The sequence below is a fragment of the Peromyscus californicus genome, unplaced genomic scaffold (assembly GCF_007827085.1).
Source record: "Peromyscus californicus insignis strain IS unplaced genomic scaffold, ASM782708v3 Scaffold_1__1_contigs__length_55948999, whole genome shotgun sequence".
NCBI classification, from domain to species: Eukaryota; Metazoa; Chordata; class Mammalia; order Rodentia; family Cricetidae; genus Peromyscus; species Peromyscus californicus.
The window spans coordinates 47,951,260-47,975,837 of record NW_026294492.1 but is presented as its reverse complement, the minus strand read 5'-3'; the positions used below and the strand labels follow the sequence as shown (position 1 = coordinate 47,975,837).

The window sequence follows — 24,578 nt, the reverse complement described above, 5'->3', positions numbered from 1 at the left end:
GTTACATGGAGATGGCCTCAAATACTGTGTGATCTTTATTCCATAACAATCTTAAACTCCAACACAAATTTCATCTTTACATAGGATGGTATAGTACAAAGTAAAATGTTTTTGTAAAATCTGATTAAAACACTGATTTCTTCCAACCCAGCCCAGCCCCACTTGAATAAGGGAGACAGAGGTTTAAGGGCAGGGCAGGGCAATGTGGGGCAGAGAAGAGCCTTCACTGTCCTGGATGGCTCCCCAACAGGACCCCACAGCCAGCTGGTATGCTAAGGCCCTCCAATGGTACCTCCCACTGCCCAGGAATAGAAAACTACCAAAAAGGAAGAAGAGGTGAGACCCTGTCCTTTCTGGCTGTGTTCTCAGGGCACCAAGTACAATTGATAGTGTAAGTCTAAAGATCTTTCAAGTTCAACAGAGTTCCTGACACACAGAAGGCCCACACAGCCAGGGCTTCTGACAGTAAAGTACTCTACAGGACACGCTGCCCTGTGTGTATGCACATATGTAGAGAGGGTGTGGGGAAGGGCAGGGGCAGCACGAGGCCAAGACATTGTGGGAATGTAGGCCGCCATTTGGTCCAAGACAGCAAAATCTTCCCAGAAAGATAATGCCAACAGCTTCCCAACCGTCCTGTGGGAATCTCTGGGCAAGAAGCCTCCCCCCCCCCCCCCCACCCCAGTCAAGCCAAGTTCATTGGGAACACGTCAGGCACGGGCCAAAGGGCAGCTCAAAATAGTCTGTTTGGCAAAAGGAGCTAACTTGAAGCTAGACACAGAGGACTTGAAATGGCCTAGGAACTCAGCAGCATCACTGAGGGGCCACTGGATGTTCTAGGAAGTCTGAGGCCCAAAGGCCATTATCAGGTATAGGGCAGCAAGCAACCCAAGGATTCTGGAATCTGGGAAGGGGCAGCGCACCACCTCAGCCTGCTTTAAGCCCAAGAAGAAGGCAGGCTCCAATGTTGTCAGGAGACAGGCAGTCCTCTCAGAAGTCATCAAAGCACATTTTAAAAGAGAAAAGGACAGAGAGAGTCCACTAAAATGCAAATGCAATTCCTTTGGGGTCTTTTAATGTTAGGCAGTTTTCTGGTGAGGTGCCAGATTTATGAGAAAAAAATGGTCAGGGCCAACACTTGTTTTTAGGGAGAAAAACAAAACAAATAAACAAACCCCAAACCAGCCTCCTTTGGTTTGTCTCTGGAAAGGTTTGAATGGTGTGGCCCACTCTTGCCTGCTCTAACCCCAATAATGTCATTATAGGAAGCTGAAGATGAAGATGGTCGTGATGGCAATGGAACTTGGAGAGGCACTGTAGGCAGCTCACAAGTAGCCATGATATCCTTCTTGCCCACTTCCCAGATCCTGACTGGGCTTGGGAGTGGGGCCTGATGGGTCTTGCATGCCCTTACCGGCAGCCTTAAGGTGTTTTTCTTAGGTGACTTGGGGAGAAAAGACCAAAGACACCAGACCACTTGAATTTTTAGTACTCTATGGGAACAACAGAGACTTAAAGAAAATTCAGGAGGCTATGGATAAGCTAAAGCTGGTCAGTCTCCACCTGATCAAGCCAACCAGGGTGGCCCTATATAGCCTTTAGGAGACCAGGTCAAAATATTCATCCTCAGGGTGAATTAGATCTTTCCTGGGCTAAATAAAGTCACTGCAAGGTCTAGAGTCTCAGAAAAAAGAGGGAGGGACGAAGAGAGGAAACACACTGTGACCAGGCTTCGCACATAGAGCAGCACCACATGTATGCATAGAAGGGGATTATTATCATCCTCAAGGAGATGCCACCCACCCAGAGGACCCCAGATGACCAGGGAGGCTGGGCAGAACAGCCAGGCAGTCTTTGTACAGAGAGGCCCAGGCAGCAGGCCAGGCAGGCAGCCTTCCTGAAGGTGAGACTAGGTGTGTGCTGCTGAACATGACTAATCCACCCCGGGGGCGGGTGGGACAGGCCCAGGGCTCTGAGCAATTCCATAACTTGATGGAGTCCTGTCCCTTTCACAGAAGAAAATGGACTTAAGCTATAGCTTGCTGGGAAGGAATCTGGAACTGAAGACCGTTTTATTAAGAGTCCGTGTCCAATGATTAGGCAGGACCTACGTAGAGGGAGAAAGAAACCAGTGTGAGAGAATGGTGTGGAATGTACCGTTCAAGTTACAAGAACAGAAGAACTGCAGACTGAGCCAGCTTCTGTGCCCTAGTGACGGAAAGGGCACAAGAGAACCTTGCTGGAAACCAAGAGCCCCATCCCTGAGTGGCCTGCTTCAGCAGGGCTGGATAAATCTACACATAGAAAGGCCACAGTATGTGTACAAGTCTCTAAAATTGCTCGAAGCCTGTCTGCACTTCTAAACAGAACAACTGTTTCTGTTAATGAGTTCCATAGGTGCCATGCCTAGGTATACTGGCATTTTTTTTTTACTCTAAAGTCCCATAAGAATGTAAGAGGTACCCCCGAGTTGTCTCTCATTAGTCAGGTGTATCAAAGTCACCAGGCGTCAGCTAACCAACCCTTCCTCAGTGTGCTCAGGGAAGAAAAAGGTCCCAAGAGAGGAGGCAGTACAGCATTATAACAGTTCCCACTGAGGAAGGCAAAGAGCGGAGTCATCTCTGTTATCTCCACATTCCCAAAACAAAAGCAGAAACTATAAAAAGAGGAACTGGTGACATAACAATTGTTGAGCACAGGGAGAGGCCAAAGAGAAAAGGCTTTGTCCTTTCCATCCTTTTTCAGGACATCCAATATGGCTTCTGGTCCAGAGAGGGGCCTGGACTGGTTCCCACGTGTAGCAGAGTGGCGCCTCTGCTGGAATTATGGATGTAACAATCCCCAGTCCCAGAACATGCCTGGGAAAAACCCGCCCACTCAGCCTCTTACTGTAGGCCACATTCCATAAGGCTGGCCCTCACCCCCAGGGAAGCCCCAATCCCTCCAAACTATAACTCCTGGGCTTCTGGATGTGCCATCTGGCTCTGCACATTTCCCACTCTTGAGGGGCCTTACCCCTTTCTGAAGCAATTGCCACATTCTGGCAGCAGGACCACCATATATCCCTGAGACAGGGCTGGAAGGAGTCCCTCAAAGATCCTGGGGCCAGGGAGCTGAGGCTGGCTTCCTGATCAGAGCCTCAAGAGTGTCTCATGGCCTCTGTCTGCATTTCCCAGCTCCAGCCTTTCCAAAACACCATGCATTCCTCTTTACCCTGGAGCTATTAAGGAACACCCACATGTTCCAATCCTGGGAAAAGGAAATAAGACTAAAATAGCTGGCCTGTGCTCTTCCATGAACAGGCCAGAGTCTCAGCCTTTTTACTGTACCTATCCAAACCCATTCCAGCCCAGGCAACTAAGGTGCATGCTAGGGATGGCTCCAGAGAGGGTATACATAAGGTATATAGCCACCCATGCCCACAAAGACCTATGGAAGATATGTGAGAAAAACCAGATATTAGCATATGATGAGAGAACGGAAAGAGTCTTAGGACATCCCTTACCCCATGACAGCTGATCTGATCCTATGCTGGTGACCTCATGGCCACAGCTGGGAGAGTAATGGGAAAGGGAGTGCCACAGTGTCTTGTTCCGGCTTGCCCAGCCCAGGTCTGATGACTTCCTAGAAGTTGGAGGGAGGTAGTATCTGGACCTTATTCTGCTTGTTCTAACACTAACCCCTGAGCAGTTCCAGACTCAAGCTAGAATCAAAGCTCAATGAGAAAAAAAAAAAAAAAAAAAAAAACAACAACAACAACAACAACAAAAAACCCCTATAACAAATAGCTGGGTTCAAGGAGTGTCAAGATGGCCACTGGTGATGCTGCAGAAAATAAGGGCATACTTATTTTCTGAATATATACTGAATCCATCCAGCAAAGCATCCCACCCACTCATCTGCAATGTGGGCTCACCCTGTGCACCCTCCCAGCCTCTACTGAATGCTTCTCTTCAGTTCCTTTAGGTGATTCATATTGCTGGGCCGTGCCAGTAGAACTGAGTCTCAGTGCTAAGTGACAAAAATCGGTCCTTTGAGAAATTTTAGCTTCATTTCAAATAGAAACATAAGAATCAAGGAAGACATAAACTCGGCCCAAAAGACCAAAGGAAAACACCTTCAGTGTCTACCCCACCTCTGCCCCACTCTCCTGCCAAGGTAGAAAGAATTACCAGTAACTTGTTATAGAGGTTGGGGCTGCTGCGCTTCCTGGACCCATGAGACCAACTGCTAGAGGATCTGCCCATCCGCACACTCCACATTCCACAAAGTGCAGTGTCTGTGTGGCATGAGGAGACAAAATCTATGCTTCACTGGTGTGACATTTACTGGTGTATACACTTGTTCATTCATGTCTAGTGTGTCCTTCTGTGTGTTTTTGTGTCCTATCTGGGGATTGATCTGCAAGAAAAACTCAGCAGAATCTTTCTAAGCAGTGGCATCAACAACCTCACAACATAGTACTCTGTACACAGCAGGAAATAAAAACCTACTGCTCCATTGGCAATACCAGTGGCCTGAATGAAGACAAAAGGGAGCCAGCAAAACAAAATTGGGAAGGGCATCATCTGGAAAGAGGGAGAGGCTTAGCCCAGGCAGCCAAGCAAACAGTCAGGGCTAGAGAGACAAAGTCTAGAAGTCTGCTGATGAGCAGTTCCACTTTAAATCTCACCCTCCTTCCCGCCAGGACAGCTGTTCCCAGGACTCTCAGATTACTTGTTGCACAAGCTTTTTACTCGAGGGAGGAGGGGGGTTAGAAAAAAAATTTCTTCGCTCTGTAACAGTAGCAGAAAAGCTCCTGGAAATGTCATCATGGCAGTCATCAGGAAAGACAGGAGCACGGCACTCATGTGGGACCACAGGAGAACTACCACCTGAACAACAAGAGGGCTATGGGGGCAGTGTGTGTGTGTGTGTGTGGGGGGGTGTCAAGAGTTCCCTAAGATCCCAAAGGTAAGCCAAGTTGTTTAGCATCATGTCAGGGTCAGTCTCTGGCATTGTCTTTTGATCATTTTGATTCTTAGAAAAGAAGGCTGCAAAATCTTAGGAGGAATAATCTAGAAAACACAGGAGGCACAAAAAACCCAGAGGAAAGGCAAATCTGAAGCTTGGCTGGCAATGAAAGTGAAAAGTCAGTGGCCACCAAGAATGCTAATAGAGCCCCAAGAATACATCCATTTACCCCATTCACCCTGCTGAAGGCGGTGGCCCCAGTTCAAAGGGAAAGTGGCTCACAGCCAGACCTTTCCAGCAGGCTAGGATGCAGCTCCCCCTGCTGGTTCGTGGGAAAGCAAGACAAATGTTTAGGTTAGAATGCAAGGGGAAAGAATAAATGATAGGAGAGGCTGAGGTCAGCCACTTTGCCCATGGCAACTTCTGCAGTCTGTATGGAACAAATGCAGAACACAAAATTTAACAGGTTACATTTCCTTTGTAATTATACTGCTCATAAAAAACCAAGGCAGTACAGAGAACTGTCCTGGAAAGGCCCCAGTCTAGTCCATGGCCCACAAAAATGCCTCTTCCTCATAACTCCCAGTTTCTTTGGGCAGAGGTAGACCTGTGTATACAACTTGAAGCAACAAAGTTCATCCTAGCTGCTGTAAGGGAGCCTTGACCATCCTTGACACAATCAGGTTATTATTCCATAAGTGAGAGATCCATAGACTATTGACAGGAGCCTTTTTGTCCACAGACCCATTTCCCACTATAGACCTCACATGCTGCAGCCCATTTAGAAGAGCACATTTAAGACCCTAGGGCTGGCTCCAAGGTGGACTGTAACTTATCTGCTCAGCTGATTGAACCCGACCTGCCTAGTAGTAACCCCACTCACATGAGCCATGTTTCAAGCAACCCAGGTACACCATGCCTTCCTTCCCTATTTTTCCCTTGAGGCCTATGTAAGCATCTGCTCCTCTGGGAACAATGAAAAAAGTGCACCTCTGGGAAAACAACCAGTTCCCATCATTACCACCTGCTCTCACTTCCAGCTCTGCAGCTGCTGCTGAATAAGAACACAGGAACTGAACACTATTATATAGGCCCACAGAGCACAAGAAGACGACCAGGAGAGGAGCAGGATATACCTGTCCTAGGGTGCACATAGAGCAGAGCTGGGAACAGCCAACATAAAACAGCAGTGAGCTCACTGTGGAGAAGAAAATGGCAATTCCCAGAGTTGAGTCCAGGGCTCAAAGTTGACAGATCATGCAGGCTGCCAGATGCAGGTGGCTTGGCTCTACTCTGCTATAATGTGGCCAAAATTGCTTCAATGCCAACTGTGATGCCAGAATATTGGAAGGGGGGGGCCAACATTCCACATCAAGGTTGATTGGGACCCCAACACCTACAGTCCTCAAGGTCTGCCCTCTACCCTCATGGAAAGAATAGAGTGCTATTACACAAGGTGTCTTGCCACCCTGCAGGGAGAAAGTTAATGGGTAGACAGTAGGGCCCAGGCAGTTCTCAGTGACCACCAACTCTGGGTTCTTGAATAGCCTGGACAAAGGACTGAGCTACTACCAGAGACGAGTAGGGTAGTTTGACAAGATGCTTAGATAGGAGTCAACTAACCTGTTTCGGAGTCTTCACTGTCAGAGGAGCTGGATTCGCTGGTGCTCTCTGACTCAGAGGATGAAAAGCCCTTCATCTTGGAAGAACCAGCAATCACATCAACTTTTTCAGCTGTAACCCAAATAACAGACCTGTATCAGAAAGGTCACCAACCAACCTAGGCAGCTGCTGCTAGCCACGGTACACTCCCGACGGCCCAGAGGAAGGACCAGTGGGAAGCATGTACCCATAGGCTTATAGACTGCTCCTGTCAGCTACTACCAATCCAGACCCTGAGTAGTCACACTGTTCTCACTGGTAGCCTACTACACAACTAGCCTGAAACTTGTCATGTGCTGCAATTTCAATTCCTCATCAATCTCTTATAATAACCTCTGAATGGTTTCTCATGGATTCAGGAGACCAGGCAGAGCAGTAATTTCTTCATATGATATACTGGTTAGCCTTGGGTAAAGAGGTATTCTTCGTACAGGGTATTATGTCCAGAGGACAGCAAAACATGCAAAGAGCTCAAGGGTTCTGCCATCCTTCCTATTTAGATTTAATAGTGAAACCCAAATAATGTTACTGAACAGCAGACCCAGAGCAAAGGTCTAAGGACTGAGAAGTTAGTATGGCTAAGAAAGCAGTGTATAAAAAATACTTTGATATATATCCTAAGCTAAAACCCTCTAGTACTAAAGGGGAAAGTTACAAGCCAATGTGAAGCATATATAAAATGGAAGAGATGTCTGGAAGGCTGGTGGCAGGGATGGGGTATCACCCCTACTAGCAAAAGTGGGGCTCAGTACTGAACTAATACCAGTACACATATCCCTGGGACATAGAGGCACCCCTTTCTTTCCTCCTGGTCTCACCTCAAGAGAGGTGGGAGATCACCTTTGGGAAAGACTGTATGGCTAGCAACCAGAGATGAAAACAGCTGCTGTTTAGAGTAAAGCTCAAAGGACAGGTTCAGGAAGGCTTCAGCAAACCACCAAAGACATCCAGAAAGGAAATGACAACCCAGAGTCCAGTGCAGTGTCATACTTGGGGTGTCTATAGCAAAGGTATGGAATTCATTACTGTGGGGGTGGGTGAGTGGGGTTTTAAGTGTAGAGTGCTAAGTTGGAGGAGGGCTAACCAAAGGTTTCCACGGGAAGGACCTCCAAAAGAATTATCAAGTGTACCTTGAGGTTTCCTTTTCTTCCGCAAACAAGAGGTGACATAGCGTTCCAACTCTCGCAGTGTGGACGGTTTCAGAGTCTCAAAGTCAATCTCAATCTCATCGGGGTTGGAGTTCTTGAGTGACGGCTCCCTCGACTGAATAATGTGTACTACACGGCCCAACTTCTCACCAGGAAGTTTGTTGATGTCTAGACTTAGCTGCCTCTTCTCCTCATAGGACATGGGCTTACACTTGTCTTCTTCCTCTGATTCGTATGTGGGAGGGGGCTTGTTCTTCATGGGTGCTGGTTCCTTCTTGCTATGAAGGGATGACGCAGACAGTTAAGAATAGGTCTCCTGAGGAAGCTGTGCAAACATCCCTCTGAATGTATGTGGTTGAAGTGTGCATGTGGGGGGTGGGGGTGGGGTGGGGGTGTGAATGGGTGGTGGCTGCCTGCCCACACCTAACTGGAAATAGGATTTAAAGCTGCTAGCAATCAGAAAGACCAGCCAGCAGCTGAAACTCTGCTGTGGCTGCGGGATGGCCACCTGCACCCTCTTTCCTCAAACACAGTGAGCTACCAAAGCTCATTCAGGGAAAAGAGCAGAGGGGAAGGAACAGGCTAAGTGCTTGTGACAGGACACCAACCTAGACCGGAGGCTGCAGCAAGAGAATGGGCTTCCCCCTACCATGGGTTTCTCGAATCACCACTACCAAAGATGGAAAAACTGGGAAGCACAGACCTCACATTGCTGTTGCTACTGTTATTTTTCTTTGTCTTTTTCGGAGGAAGTTCCTTGGCTTTGCTTTTCTTATTTTCCTCTACTTCCTCTTTCTTTTTGTGCTTTTCCTTCTTCTTTTCCTTCTTGTCCTTCTCCTTTTTCTTTGGTTTGTTCTGCTGGGGCTGTGAGAGGGCTGCAAGCTGCTCATGCACTGCTTTGAGCTATGGAACAAACAGGTAAAACAAAACAACACAACACAACACAAAGTCACAATCAGGCCAGTCTAAAATCCCCTTCCCACATTTGGGAGACAGAGACAGACAGAACTCTGTGAGTTCCATCCAGGCCAGCCAGAGCTGCACAGTGGGAACCTGTCACAAAAGCAAACTAACCACCCACAACTGGGACTAAGAAGTTCTTCTAACCACCTAAACCCTGGAGGACAGCTCTGTGTCATGTGAATAGTTAACACTCGAGTATCAGGCTGTGGGTATGGGAGAAGCAGAGGATGGGCTGGCTTCCAGCCATGGACCTGCCAAATTAATGAGATCTCTAAAGTGCCCACCCACTACTGGGTCTCCAAAGATTGCTACAATCTCCACAACAGGAGCTGCACATGATGACAGATACTAAATCACCTGGCTATATCTTAGTCCCAGGAAGGTTTCTAAAGGGCTTGATGACCAACAGGATTACTGTAGGATCCTGAAGTCTATGTGCCCAGAAAACGTCCAATGCCTCACTCCTACTCACAACAGCATATACTTCTACAGGATAAACATTTCATTAACTAAGTAAAGAGGAAATGCCACAAGGGGATCTTTGGAGAGGTAGACTCAAGAACATTTCTTGGAAACCTCTGAGAGACTACCCTGGCCTTTGGGCACAGAACCACAGGTTCCCTCACCTGCTCCTGGAGCTCAGCCAGACGCTGGGCTCGCTCTTCCTCGGAGTCGTCAGTGGAACTGTCACTGTCAGAGGAACTATCGCTGCTGCTGTCACTAGATGAGGGTGGGGCCACCACCTTTGTAGGGGGTGGCACTGCAGGGGAGGACACCATAACTACTGGCTCTTCAGGCTCGTCAGGCATCTTGGCAAAGCGCATTTCAAACACATCCTGGGGAGGAAAAGTCATGCCTATGAGAATGCTCAGCTTTTGGAGCTTCTTCAACAACCAAGTCCTGATCTGGCCAGGTATCTAGTTAGAGGACCCAGTGACCCAGGTGGAAGACTAGCTTTCTGAGGGTGCTCAGGAAGCAGCAGGCCACAACCAAGACCACCTAGAAAACATGCCTGTAAGTCTCCTACCAGGTCTGTAGCTCTCTGACAGGAGGGGTTTGCCGGCCTTCCAAAGAGAGAAAACAGTACTGGCAAAGGCTCTGAGTTGAGCATTTGTGGCAGAAACCCATGTGTCTGCCTCCCTACAATTCAGGGTGCTCTATCAACACTTAACTGAGCAGATGAAAGTCCTTGGTTCAGGTATCTCCAGCAATGCTGGATAGTGGTCGGGGATATGTTTATGACAGGTGTAGGGAAGGAGTATCTTGTGAGGTCTAATCAAGCAGAAAAGTCAGTGATTCTGGGCACAGCAACCACTTCAAGAGACCCTTAAGACCAACTGAGAGTCACATGGAGTAACAGAACTCATGGAACAGTAGCCCCTGCCTGTGCTCCTAGGGATCAAGTCACATGCAGCAAACCAACTAGCAGACACCCCCCGATGGTGGGGACTTCACAGTCAATCCAATGATGATTTGCAGAACATGTAAGGAATAAGGCTGGCTTTCCAGAAAGATTTTTTTATGCCTGCTCTAAGAAAGGAATAGAATGAAGGGTAGATCTAGGAGAAATTAAGGGGAGGAGGAGGACACATATATGATCAAAATACATTGTATGAAAAGTTCAAGGATTTAATAAAATAATAAAATAAAATGATCCGTGTAGTAATTCATACACTGAAGAAAGGGACATTCCTTTTTGTGTGTCCCTGTTTCCAAGAGATGAGTATGTAGTTGGAGTTTTCCTGTCTTGCAGCTGCTCTCAAATAATCAGAGGCTTATATTAGTTACAAATGCTCGGCCAATAGCTCAGACTTGTTACTAACTAGCTCTTACAACTTAACCCATTTCTATTCATCTATGTGCTGCCCCAAGGCTCATACCTCTATCCCATTTTGTGTGTCCGATTCATTCTCTATCTGGTTGGCAATTCTTCTGACTCTGCCCTTCCTCATCCCATCATTCTTAGTGTGCCTTCCTGTTTAACTTTATCCTCTTCAGCTATTGGCCAGCGAGCAGCGACATATATTCACGCAGTGTACAGAAAGATTATTCCATAGCATGCGTGTGCGTGCGCATCTGTGTATTTGCTGCTGAGGGATGTGGTGGCTAAGTACTAAAGCTGCTGTTTTAACTTAGGACACACTGGACTTTCTTCCAGAAGCCTGGCCTGGAGGCTCCATAAACAGGAATCTAGGAGAAGATGCCCTCTACAGCAAGTATCCATGTAACTATGGTACTGTTTCCCACATTTGCAATTCCATTCTGCAAAGCTTAGCTTCCTTCTCCCAGAGTAAGGTATTATCTGACATTCTGTTCTGTGTAAGTGTAGCTGATCAAGTACTAGACAGGCACTAATTTCTTAATTTATGTAGAAATCAGAGCAGAGCCCTGGACAAACATACACAACAGAAGGTGACTAGCACTTGATTAGAGAGAAGACCAGGAAATAAAGTGGCTTCACACCAAAGTGGAGGTCCCTATGGAAACAACTAAGACTCCCCTATCAACTAAGACTCCCATTAACACTTGCTACGTGGCAGAAGCTCAATCTACTACTCAGCGTCTTTGAGGTGGATAGGCTAGAGCCCCTCAAAAGCAGCCAGAGAGTTAGGCAGCAGCAGTGGCACAAGCCTTTTAATCCTAGCACTTGGGAGGCGGAGGCAGAGGCAGGCAGATCTCTGAGTTTGAGGCCAGTTTGGTCTACAGAGTGAGTTCCAGAACAGCCAGGGGTACATAAACACTTTGCCTTGAAAAGCCAACCCCCTCTCCCCCACAAAAGGCAGCCAGAGCCATGGCTGTCTGTTAAAACCAGGCCTAGGGGCAAGCAGAACAGAGCAATATAATGAGAAGCGCTTGGACTTTGTAAGGGAAATGACCAATTCTCTTTCCCAGAACACAGGGAAGGCACAAGGGGAAGCTGTTTCAGGCCCTCTATCTATGTCCACCCTTCCTGGGCTAGCTTTTAACTACTTTTTACCAGAAATCTCCATTCTTTTCTGAACTAGCTGTTATGGACATGAGTGGGATGGACTGCACTCTGAGGCCCCTTCCATTCTCTAAGTGCTCTCTCTGCCTTGCCCAAGAGGCAAGTAATACAAGACAGGAAGCTGGTCGAGGTGAGAAAAAGTATCACCAAGCAAAGACAGAGCTACTGGCTTTTGTGTTCATCTAGATGACCCATTCTTTTCTTTTTGTGGGAACCAGGAATCCTGCTCTACCAAAGGCAGAGGCATCAGGAAAACCCAGGGCTGTGGGAAGACAAACTTGCTGAGGGCTTCTTACCTTAAAGGAACCAAGAGACCAGTGGGAAGCAGGACCATCAGTGAACACAAAGCTGTACTAAGGGGAAATAGCAAGGGAGCAGAAAGAACTAGGAAGGACTGGAAAAGGTGTGTGGAACCTCAGGAAACACCTGGGTCAGGGAGAGAACACAGACGACTGTTATGGGACGGGGACAGGAAGAGAGCAGATGTCAGGGACAGCAACAGCAGCACCCAGGGAAAACCAACAATCACATCTCTTATTGGGGTGACAGCATCTCAAGGTAGCTTCAGCTACAACCTGACCTAAAACTCTATGGCTAGGGTGGAGGATATGACATTCTCCTCTGACCATCACAGCCCAATGGTTGTAGAGCAAGTATTTTTTATTATGTGGGTTCTGAGATCCAATTCGAGTCCTTCCTCATGAGGCACAGAAAGCACTGAGTCACTTCTCCAGTCCCTCAGTATCTCTTAAAGAGGTGATCAGGAGAAAGCTTTGTGTCCCCTTTCTAACTACTTACAGCCTTCTGATATGGGAACACTGAGAGAAAAAGAATACAAAGCACGCCGGGCGGCGGTGGCGCACGCCTTTAATCCCAGCACTCGGGAGGCAGAGCCAGGCGGATCTCTGTGAGTTCAAGGTCAGCCTGGTCTACAAAGCAAGATCCAGGACAGGCACCAAAACACCACAGAGAAACCCTGTCTCAAAAAACCAAAAACACAAAGATTCTACAAACACAACTGCCTTCCAGACGGGAAACTCCCTTGGCAAGAGATAATGCTACTTTCAGAAACACTGGCAAAGAACCTCCTAACCCTGCCTCAAGTAGACCCTCTTTGAAAGTAGGCATCTCATCTAAGTCGAGCTTGTTATCAAGTCTATGCCTGGAAAGAACTCATCTCTAGAGGGTGCATGTGGCAGATAGCTTGGTGATCATACCATGAGTGAAAATGGCATGCTTGGACAGCTTCACCCACTAAGAGGAGAAAACAGTAGAGATTGTAAAGAGTTAGTAGCAGCAAGGTACCAGGAGGATAGGAAAAATCCAATGGGGTGGGGTTGGGGCCGGGAGGAATCAAAAAAGGAAAGTTAGACAATACATTGGTTTCTTTTTCTTTCCTCTTTAATAAAGAAAGTAGTTCAAGAAAGCATTTTTCAGGTAACTGATTTGATTTTTGCAATTTCCTCAGTGGGGGCAAATAAATGGCAAGGATATCAAATGTGGGTCCCGTGGGCAAATACTACCCTGGCTTCTCAAGAAACTGTGAGGGAGAGAAGGGAGGGACTTAAGGTCCAAGTCTGAAAGCACGATGCCACTTGGTGGACCTGTGAAAGAACTGCAGCATTCAGATGGTTGTCAGCCACTATGTGGTTGCTGGGAATTGAACTCAGGACCTACTTGGGTCTGAGCGGCTGCAGACTAGGCGGGACACAAAAAAACTTCAGCTACAAAATGCTGTCGAATAATGCTTTTGTACACTGGTTTAATAAAACGCTGATTGGCTAGTAGTCAGGCAGGAAGTATAGGCGGGATAAGCAGACAAGGAGAATTCTGGGAGAAGGAAGGATGACTCTGGAGATGCCAGCCTGCTGTCCAGGGAGCAGTATGTAATGGCACGCAGGTAAAGCCACAGAACACGTGGCAACATTAACAAAAAATGGGCTGAGTTTTAAGTGTAAGAGCAAGTCAGTGGTAGGCTTGAGCTAATGGTCCAACAGTTATAATTAATATAAGCCTCTGTGTGTTTACTTGGGTCTGAGAGGCTGCAGTCCAGGCGGGACAAAAAAAAAAAAAAAAACTTCAGCTACACTGCAGTCAGCTAGATAGGATGGCGCATATCTTTAATCCCAGCACTCAAAAAGGACGAGGTAGGGCTAGCCAGAGATACACAGTAAGACTATCTCTAATAAATAAAGCATTTTTAAAAGAATTATAGTACAACTAAAAAGCCTGAATTCCATAAGGACTGGTAAAGGATGGATTAACACCAAACTGGAAAGGGTACACTAGACCCCAGTGCAAGTCAGAAGACAAAAACTTTCCAGGCGCTGGCAAGATGTCTCAATAGTTATGAGCACTGGATGTTCTTGCAGAGGATTTCATCTGGTCCCCAGCACCCACAACGTGACTGACAGCTCACAACTCCAGTCTAGTGGATCTGCTAACCTCTTCTGGCCTGCACAAGGACCAGGCAGAGAGAGACATAAAGTCAAAACACCCATACACATAAATGTAAAACAAGTCAAACCAAAACAAACAAACAAAAAAAATCCTTCTAGCCTGAGCATGCATTTCAATTTGAGAGCCAGGTCAACACTAAACAATCCTATCAAGCTACTCTTGAATCTGACAAGTTCTCTGAACCGAAGGCAACCCATCATCAGAGGCCAAATGACGGAAGTGTCTTAACTCTGGTGAAAGAAAAACATGCTATCATGTGGCATATAAGTGAAGCCAACCGAAGTAGGGAGGCAGGGAATCACTGGGGATTGAGTGGCCTCTGTGTGACAAAGACCAATGGATCACCAAGAGTTTTGCAAATCCTCATCTCTGTCCTTAAGGATCTAGAGACTACTAGGTAAGGAAGTCTTAGAATCCACAATCAATGTATCTGTGCCTCTTAACAGCAGGTTGCTCAGCCTATAGACCACCGAACTGAGAGCAATAGCAACCTATACACAAAGGAAGAAATGGCTGGGGATTATAATCTTATATTTCCTTTAAAAGGCAGGTCTGGGGGCTGGAGAAATGGCTAGGTGGTTAGAGCACTTGCACCTTACAGGTCTCAAGTTCAGTTCCCAGCACCCATGTCAGGCTGTTCACAACTCCCTTTAACTCCAAATCCAAGGCATCTAGTGTCCTCTTCTGGCCTCTGTGGGTACCCATACACATAAATAAAAATAAAATTAAAAATGATAAAAGGCAGATCATAAAGGTATTAAATATTACCTTTATTCTCCAATTTTAACCACCACTAACCCACTTAAAAGCCTTCTCCAGGTTGCTGAGGAAAGAGGGAGTGAAGGAAAAGCCAGCTGTGGTAGTCCCAGCATAGGAGAGGCTGATACAAGAAGATTACTGAAAAGTGGAGAACAGTTCACACACTCATGCTGCTCCACTCATGTACTCTGCAGGATTCTCAAGGACAGAGCCTGGGGACTACATCCACTAAGATCCATGATCACACAGACCAACACATCAACAGCCACTTCCCAACTAAAAGGCAAAGGCTTCCAAAAGCTGGTGGGAAAACATACCACTACTCTGGCTCACATATGAATACAACCGTGGCATGCTGTCTACAGCTGGTGGAGTGTTCCTGCCTACTTAAGACAGGTAAACCCCTTCAATTTTGAAGAGACTGGGGCCAGGTACAACACACATGCTTTTTGAACAAGAGCAACAGAATATAGGTGAAGGAGAAGGGAGAGAAGACTTTCAGTGGAACACAAAACCAGCTACCCTATTTCAGTTTTAACAACTCTGACTTTAAATGTGTGTGTATGCATTACTTAAAATGTTACATATGCTTTTGGGAGGAGCTGGACAGTGTTCGATGTCAGTCTAGTCTATACCGAGTTCTAGGACAGCCAGGCCTACATAAGAGAGACCCTGTCTCTAAAAAACAACAAAAAGAAAAACAACAAACAAACAAACAAAAACCAACAAAGGAAACAACAACAAACCAACCTCTTCCCAAGTCCCGCAGCATTACTATGAGTGAAGTAACAGAGTAACAACTTCCTAGGCCCATACAAGGTATGGCCTACCCTTCTTGGAGCCTCACCTGGAGTTTTCGAGCCATGGCTACCACTTCATGGTCAGGGGGGTTGTACTTGTAGCAGTTGGAGAACATCAATCGGACATCAGCACCAAATTCCTGGGCATCTCTGTATTCACGGGACTCTAGTTTAGACTGGAAATACAAGAGAGGCCCTAGTTAGCCATGTGTGTTTGTGTTCTGGGGTGTGTGTGTGTGTGTGTGTGTGTGTGTGTGCGCGTGCGCGCACGCGCACAGTGATGTTTGTGAATCAAGATGGTCTCTTAGTGGCTCTCAGTTTAATCCAGGCTAGGCTATGGGGTAAGGGGACACAGAAAACAATAAATAGGTCATCAATCCAGTTCTCAGCACGAGACAAGGAGAATGTCAAGCCTCGGGGCTGGGAAATGACCTGGTAGCACCAAGCTTACCTACTAAGGTCACTAAAGTCTAAAGGGAAACTGAACACACAGAACCCCAGAAGAGATTGTGCCAGAGCTGATGAGAAGATTAAAAAAAAGAGGACTGGATCCAGTTCTGATTTTGTTTTGCATGTACTTATATAGAGGGTACAGAATAGAAGTTGGTTCAAGGAACACAGCACTGTCTCCTGTTTGATCAATGTTATTCTACTTCCAGGAGAAAAATCACAATTATTAAAAAAGAAAAGAAAAAGGCCTTCAAGTACTTTGGTGGATAGTGCTGTGTCTCCTATAGAAGACAGTAAAGCCTTTCCCATCACACTGAACCCAGAGCACCCACAGTCTCCTAAGTGTATCTGCCAGGTGCAAGGTGCACAAGGGCATCTTACATCTCCTTATACAAAGAAAAGAGGCAGAACCATTACCTAAATCAAAACAGCCAAGTAACCTAGGTTAGTGTGTGTTTCAACAATGCCCTGCAGAGGGCACCCACGGATTTAATGGGTTGGTCTAGGAGAAATCTTGTCTCTGCCCACAATCCCAGGGGCCTGTGGCTAACCTTGATTGTGCTCATGTCCATGGGATGTTTAATGATGTCACAGTAGTCGTGCAGGCCCAGTGCCTCCACATCCACAGGCTTGTAGAAGGGCCAGGCATAGGCAGCATGTTTCTTGGCGAACATCTCCTTGAGGATGCCACTGCAGCACTTTAGCTGCTCAGAGATCTTGCTGCTCTTCTCTGGTGCTGAGTGTTGCTGTGAGTCTGGTACATCCTTCTTTGGGGGCTTCACAGGTCTGCTACTCTCCCGCCGAGGACCCAGCTTGGCGGTCTTAGGCTCTGGGGCCAGTGAGGGCGGCTCATGAATGGGGTCAATGGTGGTGGGGGTGGTGGTATCTGCTTTCCTCTTCACCCCTTTCTTTGTCTGCCATGAGCACAGGTACAAAAGGCTCAGTCAGAGGCTCAGGCCGATACAGCTGCTCTTCAGGAGCACCTCAGAAACCAAGCCCTGACTAGGATCTCAAAACAGGCCCAAAATGGAGACCCTGACATACCACTATTTATCACAGCTGGGATAGAACCAGTCAGCAACAGAAAAGCACAAAACTGAATATTTGCTCCCTTAAGAGGCCAGAGAAGCTACTGAAGAGGTTTCCTGTTTAATACCAGGGCCTTGACCATAGAGGCCATAGAAGGAACAACCAAAAAAGAAGACACCCCTCTCCTCCAAGCCCATCCCTGGTGGCAGCAGTCCACCAATACCCAGGATGCTTACCTTCACAGGCTGTGGGGTGGCTGCAATGATGGGAGGGTGACTCTGAACAGGCTGTGGAGCTGGAACAGGTGGGGGCGGTGGCTGGGGGGGGTACTGGTGGAGGCGTCTGAAGTGGCTGGGGGGGCACCACTGTCACGATAGGAGGCTGGACAATGAGGTCTGGGGTGACAGCAGGAAAGGGGTGAGTTGTGGCCTGCACAGATGGAGGAGGGTTCGGCTGAGGTGTCTGGGTCTGCGGAGGAGTTGATGCTTGAGTTGTGTTTGGTACCGTCGATACACCAGGCTTTGCTGTCCCTACCAATCGTGAAAAGGATAGGAGGTTAAAATGGTATGCTGGCATACATTGGCTGACCCTGCCAAAACACCCATACAGATTTGTGTGGTACATCTGCTTTAGTGAGAAGACCGTCCTGAACATTCCAGACACCACTGTATGCCAAACATATCCGTGTGTCCCCAGGGTTGAGAAGGCAGCAGCACCTCAGAAACCTCATTTCCTGAGGTGTCCTGGAGGCAACTCCTCAGACACAGACTTTCATAAGGAGGGAAACCCAGGCTAAAAAAGTAGAAAACCTATATACTGAGTGTTAGCACCAGGGCAGCACATGGAAATCAGAAAAATGTTCCTTGAGAATCCAAATAGAGCTTTCTTCATTCCCAGAAGTGTTCCCTTCAGAGTGCTTTTGGCAGAATCCAGCAGCAGCCATCCTTGCAAGGTTTCTGAAAGCCAGCATGAGCTCAACTCTCAGAGCCAGTGAGGACTAGTACACAATTGCTGCCTCTCGTGACTAGCCAGGCTGTTTCCCTGCAGTTGTACCACACATAAGTCCCAACACAAAAAAAATACACATGCCACACCAAATCAGTGTTACAAAGGATTTCAACCTCAGCTCAAACATGAGCTGACGGGACCAGGAACTATAGCCCATACTGCCATACCCTTTGCACATACGCTGGATGCCATGCAAAGAGAACAGACCCAACACCCTATAAACGCAAGTCTTCAAAACCTGTAATCACAGCAGTGAGGAGGCCAAGGTACAAGGATTGAGGGTTTGGGGCAGCCTGGGATATATAAATACAGACCCTGTCTTAGAAGAAAGGGAAGAAATGGAGAAAGGGACAGGAAAGAAGGAAGAAAAAGCACTCTGCAGCCATAGGCTGTCTTAGAGCAGTGCCCAGTACCATATGAAGAACAAGGGAGAAGTTCTATTGAGTTTTCCAATTTTCTTTATCTAGTCACCAAGCCTGGACCTCATCCAGGACTTGTAGAGAAGACATTTCCATGCTTGCCCTATAAATAATCCTAACTGTTGGCCCTGGAAAGTGACCAGTAGACTCTGAATGCATGGATAAGGGATGTGACTTAATATGCTAAAGGAGTGACCTGGTTTTGAGTAGCAGTGCACATCTGTAACACCAATACTCAAGAGGCATGAAGACTTGAGCCTGAGTTAACACAGAGACCCTGTCTAAAAGGATGGGGAGGGAAAGAAGGAGAAAAGAGCGGGGGAGCATCCATGTGAGCGACTAGTTTTCTTTGGTTATTCTAAGAGCTAAAATGGATTTAATGGTCCCCTGTGTCTTTGCAAGGTGGGAGGCCAGGCTAAAAGCATCTCTACAAAGAAAGGTTTTAGGATTGAGACACTAGTTACAATAGCTTCTGGTCAGATTAATTTCCTTATTCTAAAAATGGAAAAGCAGGGCTAGAAATGAAATTCAATAGTTAAGTGCTTGTCTAACAATGTGGGTAGTGCTGATTTGAGTCTTAGAACCACAAAATAAATAATAATAAAATTAAGATAGAAAAGCAAAAAAAAAAATCTACAGCACTAAAATTTTTTTTTTTTTTTTTTTTTTTTTTTTTTTTTTTTTTAACCTAAATCCATGAACCACTCACAGCCCAATTACTTCTGCCAAGGTGGGATTTCAGGATCTGTGGGAGCCCTAGGAGCCTGGGAGCACAGGCAATACTGAACCTAATCCCATCTGTACAAACGACAGCACTGTAATATTTACTGTCACCACTTAATGTCCCTATAATCACTGGTACTCTTCTAAACTTGGAAAACAAAGATAAGGGAAAAACACAGCTGACTTACTTGCTGTTTCAAATACTCTACCTGTTTCTTTCCTCCCTCGTCCTCTTCCTTTTGTCTGGACTATCATGATCTCAGTTTCTTCTGTGGGCAGTTCATTGATTTTTTGCAAGAAGAGCTTCTCCAGAGCTTCTGCCATTAAGACGATGTCATCTCCAGGCTGGATGAGGAAACAGGTGGGGTAGAGCTGGAAGGCCCTCTCTTCCCATCTTTGTGGACAGGACACCAAGGCCACCCCATGCCCCAATACTTAGAGCATTGTATCCAGGCTCCTTCTGTGATCTGGACTCCAAAGGGCCACAATGGTTATGCTACTAGGTATCCCTAACAAAACTTGTCCACCTGTATCTCCCTTTCAGTTTTAAGCTCCAAGAAACCATCCTTGTGCCTTATGTACCTACCAACTCGGTCAATCTCTAACTGGAAGGCCTCCTTTACTTTGGGGTTTCTTCAAATACAACTCAAATGAACTCACCAGAAATACTCAAATTATGCAGCATTTCTTGTGATGAATACTTTAGGACTCCAACAATGCTCCCCAATACACCCCAGAGGTAGTTCAGTGGGGTCTGGAAGAAGCCCTTATCACAATGCCTTACTGATCCCCACTCTATGACCATGTCCAGAACATGCTGTCCCCATTCAGCTCTAAACTGAGGGCCTAGTCTGTACATTTTGCTTTCACCTAAGTGGTGAGAACTAAGGCTTTACAAAACACAGTAAACTTCAAGAAACTCACCTACCCATCTCTTCTGGGCAATTTTACCCACTACACGAGCAGAGGTCAAAAGCTGAGTTCTGTATAGTGTCTCCCTCCAGAGTCGTTCTATTTGAAAGGGTTGGTTTTAATCACATCTGTGGTCTGAACTGTAAACAAATGATCTGGCTTCATGGCACAGCCGAGCCGAAAGGTTTGGCTACGGGGTTAGGAAGTGACCCTTGGGTCTGTATGTAAGACCAGGGGGACACTCGATTTTATGGCCATGTCCACAGTTCCAGGAGACTGTGACCCACAGAACAGTGGAGTCTGCAACTAGCCCCACTGTACCCTCTCACTTCAAAGTTTGTGCCTGAGCACACCTCTGCAAGACTCTAGTTGCACAGGTTCTTTCACCTAACAATTTACACAATCCCGATGGACCATCTGGTGTCATCTGTCCTCATATGTTCTCTACCAGACATGCTCAAGAACTAAAATAAAATTCCCAGAGTACTAGAGGCAGGTGCTACAGGCTAACAAGAACAGTACCCTCCTCCCCACAAAAGAAACCCTCAGCCCTAGGCATAATTACAGGTCCCATCACCCTACCTCTGGAAGTCTCTTACTATCATACTTACAGCCCAGCTGCTCCCAGCAACCCTGACCCTAGGCTCCTGACAAGCACCCCATTTTTACTTCCTCTCCTTCCCAAGCAGGACTGGACCCCTGCCCCCCACATCTCACCTTGTTGTAGATATAACAATTTGTAAACATAGTGTTGAAGTCCTGGATACATTCCTGAGCATTCCAGTAATAGTTGTTTTCCAAGCGCTTCTTTATTGTTCCCATATCCATGGGTGTTTTAATGATCTTATAGTAATCCTGAGGAGCAGAGAGATCAAAGAAGGCCAGAGTCACCTGAGAAGTCATGCTGGACTAGCTACCTGTGCTTGAGCCCCTCTCTCTCCAGTCAATCAACTATTTTCTCAATGGCTGTCAGTAAGGAACTGAAGGCAAAGGTGGGTAGAGGACAGATTCCTAAACACTAGATGGCAAATGTACAAGCTAACAGGCTGTCTTCACAGGAAAAACAAATGCAAATACTTTCTTTAAAAAAAAAAATGAAAAAAGAAAAAAAGGGGGGGGTAATTTTGTATACACAATATATTTGATATTTGCCCTCATCCCCCAGCCCCCTCACCCAGGCCTCCTCCTTGCCCTTTTTAAATATTCCTCTAAGTCAAATTAGTGCTGCCTGTGTGCACACGGGTAGGACCGTTAGGAACATCAGCAACTTCCCAATGGACATATCCCCAAAGAAAACTGACTCTCCTTCCCCAGAAACCATCAATTGTCATTAGCTCCTCAGGTAGGGGAGGGGCTTTATAAGCTCCCCTTTTCTTTTAGGAGAGTGTTAAAATAGCCTTTCATTCTAAATAAGTATCAGGGAAATCACCATCTTTTAAAAAGTAGTTCTTGGGGATTGAGGGACAAAGGACAGCATCAAGGTACAGCATCAAAGTGGGCAATAAGGTTTTGAGTTGTGCTGACACCCATAAAGAAAGAAAAAGCCGGGGCTGGAGAGATGGCTCAGAGGTTAAGAGCACTGGCTGCTCTTCCAAGGTTCTGAGTTCAATTCCCGGCACCCACATGGTGGCTCACAACCATCTGTAATGAGATCTGGTGCCCTCTTCTGGCCTGCAGGCATACTGTATACATAATAAATAAATAAATTTAAAAAAAAAAAGAAAGAAAGAAAGAAAAAGCCACTATTACCCATGTAAGAGGAGGGACACAGAGGTGCTCTGCTCTGGTAAGGGCTGCATGTGCATACCCAAACCAAAAGGCAACTCAAAATCTGACTTTCAAACCTGTATCAAGCTGTAGCCTCCCTTCCAAAGAAAACTAATGACAAAAATATTAACCCCTGTGGAAATCTAGACAGATTTTACTCTGTGACCTGCATTGCAGACTGCGACAAGTCTCTCAAGGGCAAAAGGACATCAATAAAGGGCAAACAGAAGAGCAATGGGATTAAAGAAAAGTTGGGGAAAGGGACTGATAGCTAAGGCAGTAGCTTTAAGGTAGGAGGACAAGAGGTCAAAATGCATGTGAAGGCATGAGGCCCCAGAAAATACAAAGGGGGACCTGTAAGGTGGCTCTTTAATAGCTCCAGAAAAGTATGAGCTCTTAGGACACCAGCTGGTCAGCTCCCAGGTCTACTTAGAGTTAGGGTTTTGAGATCACTCTTGGGATATTATAAGTTCTTAGTTCCTGTTCCAATAACATGCCTACCTGCCGCCACACTCCCAACCATGATGGCCATGGACTAACCTAACCCTCTGAAACTGTAAGCAAGTCCCCAATTAAACACTTTCTTTTATGAGCTACCTTGGTCATGGTGTCTCTTCACAGCAAAACAACAGTAACTTTTTTACCTGTGGATCCTGCATATCCCTGCTACAGACCCATTAAGTTCCCCAAAGAGCCTCCTGAGTGACCTGCAGGCCATCACTGCCAGCTGCTTGTATTGCTCCTTAGTCAATGGTGGGCACTCCTCCCCCTCACATCTCCTTTCTAGCAAGTTTATGACCCGTGTCTCTTCTCCTGATACCAGAAGACATATTTGGTGGACACACATGAACATTTATCACAGCCGTGGTTTTCAAGACAGGTCAGAGGAGGGTATCACATTTTGTTATTTTGTCTCCCCCGCCCCCCACCAGAGCCGAGGACCGAACCCAGGGCCTAGCAAGCGCTCTACCACTGAGCTAAATCCCCAACCCTGGGTATCACATTTTGGAGAATTTGAACACGTGGCAGAGACTAAGGCTACCAACTCCCCATGAGGAGTTCTAACTCTCATAGACCCAACATGGATAATGGCTACCATCACATAACACATCTGACAGGAGGGCATGGAACTTAACGCATTCCAGAGAGCAACTCAGAAACCAAGCACTGGTTTTTGAAGGAGAAATATGAAAGCATTTGTTGCAATCACTCCCTGAGGTTCAGTGAGGTAGTTCAGTTTATAGAGCTGTCTGCTAGGGATGTGCACAAATGGGATATTCTCCAAGAAAGAGAAAAACACAAGATCAAGTATGTTGTGGTGAGAGATAGGGAGTGTAATATCTCCAGGGGACATGTAGCACAGTCCCCTTCCAATCATGCCCCCTAGGAGATGTACCACCTTCGAAGTGCTTTGGTGGTGATGAAGTAACTGCTGCTCAGTAAATCAGTCCCCTTTCTACACAGGCTGACCAACCATAGCTTAGAGGCGAAAGGGGCTTGGACTATTAGTTGAGGCTCTGACTTCAGCTCACCTCGTTTTAACCCCTTTATATACAACTTTCCATGGGATCTCAATTAACTAAGAAATCACTTTATGTCTAAGTCAGTTAGCTTCCCCTTTTTCTTTTCCTATTTAATTTTCAGGATGGCTGCAACCATATACTGAAAGGCTACTGTGGATACTGGTGTTCAGAGTTCTTACCATGACTCCAAACCCACTTCCACCCTTCTGCAGAATCTGCCTTCACTGGGAGACTGAGGGTGGTGGTAGTACAGGCCCTGCCCAGCTACTCACAGGGAGGTTCAGCTTGACGGCATCCACAGGCTGCTGGAAAGGCCACGCAAACTGGTGTTTCCATAGTGTCTTGAGCACCACTCTGAGCAGATATTGCAGTTGATTGGTCTGCCTCTTGGGCTTATTAGGGTTGGAAGTCTCTGGGGGTGGAGGATTGGTGCTGGCTGCATTTGCTGGCTGGGTTTGGGCCTGGGCCTGCGTTGTAGACATTTGGGAGGTTTCCAGTCCATCCCCCATTACTGGCAGATTTCTCAATCTTGTCCCAGGGCCGCTCTCCGTAGACATGCTAATGATCCCATCACATTCTTCACCAGGCACTCTACACAGAAAGAAAAAAAGTCCCATCAGAGACCAGACAGCACATGGACCACACTAGAAATGACAAATGACCCTAGCACAGACTCCCAAGATTGTGTTCCATTGGCACCAACTGATCAGAATGGCTGGGAGAGCTACTCCATGACCCAACTAAAAGGGCCCTAGTGCCTGTCTCTTCTAAGACTGGCCATCTAAGTGGGCTTAGTGATAAGGGCCTGTAATCCTAGTTACTCTGGAGGCTGAGGAAGGTGGTTTGCCAGGTTTAAGATCTATCTGGACAACTCAGTCAGATTCTTTCTCAAAACAAAAAATAAAAAGGAGACTGGGTGGATATAGCTCAGTGGTAAGAGTACATGCCTAGCATACACAATCCCAGCACCACAAAAATACTGACCATGTTGATTGGCCAGTAGCCAGGCAGGAAGT

At 46.6% G+C, this 24,578-nt stretch overlaps 1 protein-coding gene across 1 annotated transcript in view; it reads right to left on the bottom strand.

Annotated features, from left to right (window-relative positions):
- Positions 1 to 24,153, bottom strand: part of Brd4 (bromodomain containing 4) — a 33,979-nt gene extending 9,826 nt beyond the window's left edge. Inside the window, 11 exon segments of the mRNA XM_052746769.1 lie at positions 6,577 to 6,687; positions 7,746 to 8,041; positions 8,467 to 8,666; positions 9,353 to 9,562; positions 15,779 to 15,907; positions 16,733 to 17,095; positions 17,447 to 17,536; positions 17,538 to 17,740; positions 19,570 to 19,705; positions 20,990 to 21,127; positions 23,835 to 24,153. Coding sequence (XP_052602729.1) covers positions 6,577 to 6,687; positions 7,746 to 8,041; positions 8,467 to 8,666; positions 9,353 to 9,562; positions 15,779 to 15,907; positions 16,733 to 17,095; positions 17,447 to 17,536; positions 17,538 to 17,740; positions 19,570 to 19,705; positions 20,990 to 21,127; positions 23,835 to 24,119 — 2,161 coding nt within the window. The 5' untranslated portion in view covers positions 24,120 to 24,153.
- Between the last annotated feature and the right edge of the window lie 425 nt (positions 24,154 to 24,578).